This window comes from Cicer arietinum, chromosome 6, assembly GCF_000331145.2.
Source record: "Cicer arietinum cultivar CDC Frontier isolate Library 1 chromosome 6, Cicar.CDCFrontier_v2.0, whole genome shotgun sequence".
Classification (NCBI taxonomy): domain Eukaryota; kingdom Viridiplantae; phylum Streptophyta; class Magnoliopsida; order Fabales; family Fabaceae; genus Cicer; species Cicer arietinum.
This window is the reverse complement of record NC_021165.2, coordinates 64,368,784-64,379,481: the sequence shown is the minus strand read 5'-3', so window position 1 is coordinate 64,379,481 and position 10,698 is coordinate 64,368,784. Positions and strand designations below refer to the sequence as shown.

The following is a 10,698-nucleotide window of genomic DNA, read 5'->3' as shown; positions in this document are numbered from 1 at the left end:
TGATTTCAATCCCCACTGCTTATGTTGTTTAACATAGGGGGAGGAATCTTTTTTTTTCTGTCTTTTTGCCTTAACTGACAAAGAGGGAGAAAAATTTATAACTTGCTAACATTTGTTGCATTTACTTGCTCTGATGACTTTGCTCTGATGACTTTGCTCTGATGACTTTGCTCTGATGACTTTGCTCTGATGACTTTGCTCTGATGACTGTTAGACTGTTAAATGAATTATTTTAATATAATAGCATGTGTACTGTTATGCTAAGATGCCCTGATACTTCTGTTTCTATGATATGGTAATGGTACATATATGCTATGAAATGTTGTTAATATTATGTCTTGCAATGCTCAACTCAAGTTAAAATTGTATGATTGTCACTTATGCAAAAAGGGGGAGATTGTTGGACTTTAGTCCTTTGAATCCTAATTTTGACATAATTAACAAACATACAATGTTCATACATCATATGATAAATCTAACATTTTAATTGAGCAAGATTTCAGGAACAACAATTCAATCCTACACACTTGATACAAATTGCTTGGAACACAAGAAATCAACAAAAGTTGATCATTGACTGAGTAAATCGATTGGGAAATCGATTTCATAACAAGGGTGTAAGGAAACATAACTGTTTGTGATTGTATAATCGATTAGGCAATCGACTGGCACAATTAGAAATGAAAATTGCACAAGTCAGTGGCACCCTGTTTTACAGGCTAATCGATTGGCAAATCGATTGTACACATCACAAAGTAAAACTGATTGAAACCAATCGACTGGCAAATCGATTGATCAAGTCACAGTGAGAATCCAATTTCTAGGGTAATCGATTGGCAAATCGATTGCTTAGATAATATTTGAAAAATAACTTGACCTGTGACAAACACAATCGATTGGACAATCTATTGTGTGAATTTCAATCATGTTAAGTTTGGTTTCAATCGATTGAACTAAACATCAGGTAAGAACTTTTCAGGCAAATACTACCAAATCGATTGGCACGTCGATTAACATCAAAATAGCTAAGTCACTGTCTTGAACACAATCGATTGGCAAATCGATTGAAAGAACCTTTTTGAAATCACAGTGAACTTTGAGCTTGTGGCCAAAAACTTTGAGCTTGTGGCCAAATCGATTATGAGACTTAATAAATCGATTAAGTAATCGATTGGTGTGATTTTTACTTTGAACAAAACACCTGCAATCGATTATGAAATCGATGCATATAAGTCTTAACATAATTCACTGAAAAGAGTTTGTTTAAAGAATCGATTGACAAATCGATTGGCTTATGTAGTTTCAAGATTCAAGAAAAACAAGACCCGCGATAATCGATTGGACCTGTTTTATAACTTTAATGAATCGATTGGCAAATCGATTTATTAGTTGTTTTTCAGAAACTATATAAACTGTTTTCAATCATTCTCTCATTAACAATGAAAAACACTCATAAACTCTCATTAACACAATACAACACATTGTTAACATTCTGATATTGCTTTTTTAGATCAAAGCCAAAAAGATTATCCATAATCATTGAGAGAGCTGAAAAAGTATTCTTGAGAGAAAAGACAATGATGTTCTCATAAATTCATCATTGAATAACCAGATTCGTGAGAAGACACATTGTTAAAGATTGAAGACTTCTTTTTTGTACTTCTTTTATTTTGTTTGAAATAAATACTTTGTAAAGAAAACGACTTCTAGAAATCCAGCTAGAAACTGGTGGCGATCTTCTTGGGTGAGAGGCCTCATCAAGAAGGAGCCGTACTTTGATTTTGTGTGAGTCTGCTGAGTGACTACAAGGATCAAAGGGTGTGCAATAGGAAAGAGATTGTGAGAAATAGATAGGTTTCGAGGAAACTGGACAATCTGTAACAATTCACAATTCTTTCTATTGGAGAAAAAGCTGAAATCCAGTTGGATTGTCAGGACTGGATGTAGGTTGTCTCGTTGACAACTGAACCAGGATAAATCTTGGTGCATTCTATCCCTTATCTTTTTACTTTTAATTGCTAATCTTGTATGCCGCATTATAATTCCGATGTGTATGTAATATTGCTCTAATTTGATTAAAGACTGATATATTCTGATTATTTCGAGGTCATAATAATCAACAAGCTCAAGACTATATATATGACTCTAGTTTTTCATTACAATTTGTACCAGTCAAAAACACTTTAAATTTATATCTGACTCTTTTTTTTTTTTAGAGTTTTGTGAGATATAGTTTAAATATTTATTTTGGAGAATGTGGGTGTATTGGGGGCCATGAGGTGCTTTGAGAGAAATTTGTGTTGTAAAAAATTTCACATATTTTTAATCTTTGGTTGTCATTAGACAATTGTCGTGGTTTTTTCTTTGATTATCTTTGTTTGTTTATTTTCTTTACAGTATCAATATTTTTTAATACAATTATTAATATTGGAGAGGGAAGAGAAAAAAAATATGGAGAGAGATCATAAAGAGAATTGAAAGAGATAAGATACAGAAAGAAGAGAGTAAGAGAGAAAGGCATGGCGACAGACAAAGAAAGAGATATAAGATGGAGGGATATCAGATAGATCAGAGAGAGAGAGACATGATAATATAGATAGAAAGATAAAAGAGAGATGAGATAAAAACGGGATATGGAGAGTATAAAGTAGCGGAGGGAAAGATAGTAGAGAGAGGTAAAAAAATGAGAGAAAAGAGATAGAAAGAGAAATATGAGATAGAGAGGAATGAAAGAGTAATGAAATGGAGAGTGAGACATGAAAGTATAGAGGGAGAGAGAAAGACACATGCGAGAAAGTCATGAGAGAATAGAAAAAAATAATTTTTTTTGTAGAAAATAAAAATAATATTTTCTTATTTTTTTATAATTTATACTTTATACTTTAGATAAAAAAAAATCATGATTTAATGAGGGATAATAATTTTTATTTTTATCCAATCTCTTACTCTATATTTTATTCGGTCTCATAAACAATTTTTATATCAAACACAATACAATAAAAATTATCTTATCCAGTCCCTTATTTTCAGCACTGCACTCTACAAAAAGGTATTGCTAACTTGAACAACACATTTTTTGATTAAAAAAAAACACATTTTAACTTATAATGTCATGATACAATTTCTACATTTTTTATTTTTCATTTTTACAAACAAATTCTATTTTCTTATAAATTGGTATAGAGAAAGAAGCAAAAATGAAAATGAGTCACTCATATGAATCTAATCATCTAATTGAAGCATTTGGTATTGTGCAATAAAAACAAAATAAATGTTTGGATTTACTGCACGACGCAGCCCACGCGCAAGGAAAATGAAAGAGCCATATGGTGGCTTTGCTTGCAGACAATATACACATGTATTGTATACATGGTTAATCAGTTTCTTTTTAAATTACACTTTATTTACATGACCAATCATTCATAATAATAATAATATGCAAGATACTGGAAAAGCAAAGTAAACTTGAATAAGACTTGTCTAAGAAAGGGGTTAAAAAAAAAAAAACACATGGATAACTACTTTCCTAGTACTCTTGCTCTTTTATTTCACTGCTCATTTTGGACCCATAAATAGTACAATCATACTTATCCAGTAAAAAAATAAAATCATAAATATACTTAATTTAGAATAATTAAGGCTTAAAGAATATTTCGAAAGTGAAATTCTTTTAAAAGTTAACAACAATAAATAAGTTATTTAAAAAATTAGATTTAATTGCAAGTTTGGTCTCCTTATTTTACCTGAATCGCGAAAGAAGTCTCCCTTTTTATTTTTCGTCAGTTTTGGTCTCCAAACAAACAGAATTTTAGTCCAAAGCTTGATGAAGTTTTATTTTTTTGCGTCTATTTAAGTCAAAAGATCTCGTGGTGCAACAATTGTACCTGAAATTTATGATGGTATAACTTTAAAAAATGTCACTTAATCAAGTTTTGGACTAAAATTATGTTTAGAGGATCAAAACTAAGAAGAAATAAAATTGAGAGACTACTTTCGCGATTCAGTTAAAATAAGGGGACTAAAACTGCAATTAAATAAAAAAAATTATAAACAATTTTTCCAGTAAAATTTAAAATACTTTAACCATTGATGAATTAAATATATATTTTTAAATATAAAAATTCAAAAAATCAAAATAACTTAAATTTAGACTTATAAAATGAATTTTAAACTTACTTTTACATAAACTTATAATGTATCTATAAAATTTGATAATATTAAAATTATCTCAGTTTATTTTTAATATTTTAGGGACTAAAATAGTTGGCTCAAAATTTTATAGTAATTAAAGATCAAATAAAAAATTTATAAAAACTGAAACTAAAATAAAGATTTTAAATTTAACCCAAATCAAAGAAATATTTCTCTTTAAAGCCTCCAGAGTCTTATTAAACTCCAAAGTAAAATAACTATATTAACTCTTGAAACAAATTTGTAGAATTAAATTTATTCAAAAAATATCACAAATAATCCATCAAAATTCGCTATAGTAAAATAAAAAAATTATTATTATATAATAAAATTAAAATAATATTTTTTATAGAATTTTTTTAATATTTAATATTTAATAAAATATTAAATATGTACATATAAAATTTAAAAATGACAATAATATTATTAATGATGTATGTTTGGGTGTAGGAGCGTGGTGTATATGAATATCTCAAATCCATCTCTGCATCTGAGTTTTAATTTCAGAGAAAACTCACACTTAACCTAAGCAGATTTTCTCTATTCAAATTGAGACAGATTCGAGTCGATACCAACATATACGAATTATATTGTCATCCTTACATCTAGTGTATCAATAAAACCAAAACTAGATTTTAGTCTAAACAGTAAAAATTTACAATTAAATTTATTAAAACATATCACAAAAATAATCTTTAATAATATGAAGAAGTGCGATAGCTCAACTCATTTGAGTTGGAAGTTAAAAGAATTGAAGAATAAGAAGTTAAAAATACTAATACTTACATAACAAACAAAATTTCCTATATTTGGGGGAAAAAAATAGGTTTTCATTTTTAAAATATGTATTTATTTTATTATGATAAATGATTGTTGAAGTGGAACTATTCTCATAGAGAGAAAATGAAATACTAGTCGATGAAAATATATATCCATAAAAATAATTGACTTTTAATCTGTTTTATAATTTTAGACAATTTTTTACTTTAAAAAATTATTTTTTCAAAAAAACAATATTAATAATTAATAATTAATAATATTAATATTTTACTGAATGAAAATCGAACTTGAAACTTTCTTATCACTTCACTCCCTAACTATGCTACACGTCACTCACCAAAACCATCTTTATATCTAATTTTTGAAGAGAATATCTAACTTCTTTAATAACAAATAAAATAAACATAAATTTAAAATTTAAAAAAATAAAAATAGGAGATATTTATGGCAAAAAGTAAAGTGCTCTAAAAAATCTTGTATTATTAAATAGAATTTTGTAGAGTATAGGGGATGTAGGATATGGCCACAGATTTACTATTGTCTTATTTTGTGTTTTTTCTCTAACTCCAAACCCAAAAGAACCATCACACCATAACAGTAACGTGGACTACTTCTTATAAAATACCTTCATTTCAACCATTCCCCAAAACCTTCCTACCTCCCATTTCTCTCTCTCTCTCTTTCTCTTTCATTCTCTCCTAAAGCCAAAAAAAAAAACATTACATAACATAACTTACATCAATTTGATATTTTGAGAGTTAGAGCATGGACAATCAACGTACCCCTCTTCTAACTTGGGCTTACTACTGCCAAGGAAAGGTACCTACTTTCTCCTTCACATCTTTTCTTTCATAATTCAATTTGTTGTTTAGCATCTCAATTTTTTAAATTATAATGTACTTTTATATGGTAAAGTTGAGGACTAATAACTAATTATTGTTTGTGTAAATTTTTGTGATAAAGTCAATGGAGGAACTAAAGCAAACCTTGATGTACACAACAATGGAGCTTGAACAAACAAGAGCAACAGTACAAGAAGAATTAAGAAAAAGAGATGATCAACTAATCAACCTAAAAGAACTTCTCAACAAAGTCATAAGAGAAAGAGATGAAGCACAAGAAAAATGCCAAAGACTTTTCTTAGAAAAGTTACTTTTCCAACAACAACAACAACAACAGCAAGATCCTCTGTCTGGAATTTCAAGCATTGAAGAAGAACAACAACATCAACAAAGAAGAGGAATTGATTCATCTAACAACAATGGTTTATCTTCATCAGATTGTGAAGAAAGCATAGTTTCATCACCAGTTATTGACCCTTTGAATTCATCAAATGCATCATTACATCAACAAGTTGTTGTGACAGAATCACCAATGATTGAGTTAATAGCAAAAGATAAACCTTTACCTGAAAAAGGTAAACTTTTACAAGCTGTTATGAAAGCTGGTCCTTTGCTTCAGACCCTTCTTCTTGCAGGACCATTACCTCAATGGAGACATCCACCACCACCATTGGAGTCTTTTGAGATTCCACCTGTTACTATTCCTTCACCAACCTTACAACACCAACTATTTCACCAAGACTCCTTTAATGGTACCATCACTCCTACTACTACTACTACTACCAACTGTGGAAGAGTCAATAGAAAAAGGGTTTTCTGTGAAGGTTCTGATTCTCCTTCTGCAGAGAATAAGTATCACAGGATTGTACTTCATTGACTATCTACCAATTTTCCTGCTATGGATCCTCTCCATTTATTAGATGCTTTCATTCCTCAAACTTAGTTACTACTAAGTCATTTTTACCAACTTAGTTTTTAATTTATATGATAAAATATGTTTACTAGTTAATTAATTAATAGAATTAGAGGGTAGCATTACAAGTTGGTATTTTACTAATCTAGCATATGTATAGTTGTGGAGGAAGAAGAAGAAGAAGAAAAAATGGTTGATTTTGGATTTCTAGTAATGTTTGTGGTGAAGGATTTATCATTGGCATTTTCCTCTATTCACATTCTCCTTTTGTTTCATGTGAAAGGAAAAGGGACATTGTAATATAATTGTATAATGTAACTAAATATTTTTAGTCTAGCTAGTGATTTGAGTGTGTGTGAGGGAGTGAGAGAGATTGATCTATTACAAGATCACATCAACAATTAAGAGGAATAGTTTTTTGGTTGTGTAGTCGTTAGGATTGGAAGATGGTATGGCCAACAACCAAGGATTGAAGGCCATGACCTATGCATGTTGGGTTGTGTAGACCCCACAAATCAGAATCAGGATCTAGTGTTGGTGTAATGTTATGATTATATATATTAAGCTTTTGGTTAGACAAGTTATCATTATTCAATTTCTAATATATTTTTAAACATATTTCCTTTTCTTTATCCTTTGCAATACTAAATACTAATACTAATTATTATTCACTAAAGCTTCTTTATGTTTTTTAATCTGCTCCCCACTCAATCTTTTTGTTCTTCGTTCTCAATAGGCAGAACAAGAGTAGCAGATAATTTTGACTAATATATTTCTATTTTACCTATCATGTTCCATTAAAGCATGACAATGAAATCAAATTTCATACACTTCCTCCAACAAATGAAGCATACTTAAATTATTATGCTAAAAAAAGTTTAAAATTATAACCAATTAGTCCAAGAAATGAATAAAATATGAGAGTTTATCCTTCTAATTCATAGTACGTTATATTTGTCTTGAGTACAATTGTTAACCAATTTTTATTTTTTTTTTGTGACCAAACTCTCATTACTTTTGTCCCAATTTTGCATCTTTCAAGATCTAATAGAAGGGTGTCATGTGAATAAAAAACAGAACAGTTCATGCTAAAAATGTTTGTAGCCATGTTCTACAACAGTTATGTTGGTTGTTCAAGATGACAGGGTCAAAGGCAGGTATAGAGAGGTCACATGGATAATCTTCTCTATAGGAGACAAGGTAGATAAGGAGAGAGCATGGGTTTTTTCAAAGACAGTAAGCAAGGATTAAAACTGTAGTAATGGTGGCATAGTTATCTTAAATTGCAGAGAATTGTCATCAAATACAACTAATACACCTATGTTACAACCTCAAAGACATTAAAAAAAAAAAAACTCAACTTTAATGTTGAGTCCTATTTATAGTTGTCCAATTTTTTGGTTGCATAAATAATCTTGCAAATAATTATAATCTCAATGGCATTGTGGTCGCAATGACATAATTTTTTAAGAATCTATTCCAAATTACATGTGTAGATCTTTTTATTAAAATATTGATAATTAGTACTTATGTAGCAGAACACTCTTAGATTGAAGACGTGTTTGATGTTCCATATACATATCGGTATCAAATATTGATTCGATATTAATATATATAGTTGTATTTAATTGCTAATATTTTCTATCATCAGACGTAATTGACGTTGACGTGTCAAATATTTGTATTTGTAATAGTACTGCACAAAAATTTCAAAAATTGGTGCATATGAAACTATTCCTGTACAAGATTATCTGGAATTTTGACTACACAATTCTCCTATGCAATGAAGGTATATAGCAAATAGCTTTCATAGTCGTTAAAAAGAACAAAAATGGTTACTATCATCCAGCTAGTTTAGATCTGGTAATGGACATGTATTACATCAAATGCATAATCATTTTCAGTGACGGTAACAACAAGTTCAATAAAACACGCTAAGACATTTGAGAACGTTGAACACGGGCTGCGCAAATGACGCGTCTTATTCCTTATAAAGACAAGAGTAATCGGTGGTTTAGTCAACTGTTGGCTAATTAAGCCAAATAAAAATAACTTGATGGACACGAGTTAATTAATACGATCACATTAAACTATGTTCTAATTCAATAAAAGGCCTGGCCCATAATTTGAGATGGGCCAAAAAGTAAATCGCTTATATATGTTGAAATAAAAATAATTTTTGACAAAAATTATAAAGAAATGAAAACGATTAATTAAAAAAATAAAAAGTTACATGAATAAATGAATTGATACTCAAAATTATCGGTATCACTCGCAAATAGTTCTCTTTTTTTAATCTTAGAAGATATAGAAAATTTTACCATAATTATCTCATACAACTATGAGGTTCTTCAAAACTGAGATAAGACGTTTAATTTAACAACATCGACGTCTGTCATTTGAATTAGTACTTTCATAAATAGTTCTTACATGTTGCAAATTGACAAAAAAACATCTCAATAATTATATCAATAATTTTTTTCTTATCTTAAAAAATATAGTAAATTTTACTATAATTAACTCACACAAAGTCTCGGGTTCAAATCCAAGATAAAACATTCAACTTTAACAATATCAATATTTACAAGTTGAGGCAGACAAAAGTAATTATTTTTTAACTATTTAGGGACTATTTTAATTGATACTCATAATTTCAACCATCAATTTGTCTGATCAGTAATCATACAGTGAAAAATAGATTGAACCAAAAGCATATCCTTATTCAAGCCTGCAAAATTAGGAACCCAAAGCAATACAAAGTGAAAACGGTTTAAGAAGGTTTATTCTACAAAACGCGGAGGCTTGAAGATTATTGATCACTTTCTTGACTAGATTACTGATACACACCCCATGGTTCAAAAAATTAGGCAGATACCTACATATGTCTCCTTCATAGCAATCATTGAATTGAACCTAGTCCATTTTTCTCTATCAAGTTTCAACAAGACTCCATGGTGGTGGGAATAACTTTCAATCTTATCTTTTGAGTCTCGTTCACAGGAGCATTACCATTAGATAATAATATTCCAAACAGCGGCATCAAAACAAGTCTAATACAACAATTTACTATTGAAAAATCAGATTCAAAGGTAAAGACTCCACAAGGCAATCAAGACATGTTTCTTGGGATAGAAAAAAAAATTCTTCGATAAATCATATCATTTTGAGTCTTGAATTGTAAGCATATGTCAATTTGAGTACTCAAATTTATGAAATATCAAATTGCTCTCTCAAATTATCTAACATTAATCAAAATATTCTTTGAACTATCTAACCCATGACAAAAAGTTCTTTAAAACATTTGACGGATGAAACATTTTGACTCACTTTAAACAAACTTGAAAGAACAGTTTTATATTTTGTAAATTTGAGGTCCACACACTTACAATTTCAAGACTCCAAATAATAAATAATAGTTCACTCAAAAATTAGCAGTCCCATTATACTGAACTCTTTCAAAAAGAAGACTAATTATACTTGTTTCGGAAATTTCAGGATGGCTGATTCTAAGCCTTATGGTTTCAATTGCTTAAAATAAAAATATTATATATTTCATTCAAGTAGGAGTTTAAATTGGCTACTATACCAATTTACTTTATCGGATAGCTTAAAGGACATTTCATCCATTGACAACGAGATCATCATTGATTTTCTCAAATATTTGAGATGTCTTACTTTATCCTCTAAGGTGAATAACTCTATTTAGATAAGTCAAATTATGAATTTAAGATATTGATTTTTAATTCTTATCCCCCTCATTCTTACTCTTCCCTGCTTCAAAGATTTGTCCCTCATCTTTTCTTTGCATGTCTGAAATCACCAATAAATCACAAGACTTTACAATTTAAGGTCTAGGGTTTGTTTTCCATGGGTAATAGAGCTTACACAATGGGTTTCTATATAAGCCCGTCATGCGTGCCAAGGCATCACCCATGCATGATAGTGCAGCTTAATCACACCCACACAAGAAAA

The 10,698-nt window shown here is 29.6% G+C and overlaps 1 protein-coding gene across 1 annotated transcript; it reads left to right on the top strand.

Annotated features, from left to right (window-relative positions):
• Positions 1-5,602: 5,602 nt before the first annotated feature.
• Positions 5,603-7,306, top strand: LOC101509644 (uncharacterized). The gene is made up of 2 exons (XM_004506011.4): positions 5,603-5,790; positions 5,935-7,306. Exons 1-2 carry the CDS (start codon positions 5,737-5,739, stop codon positions 6,688-6,690), a joined length of 810 nt encoding a protein of 269 aa, XP_004506068.1. The 5' UTR covers positions 5,603-5,736; the 3' UTR covers positions 6,691-7,306.
• Positions 7,307-10,698: the final 3,392 nt, after the last annotated feature.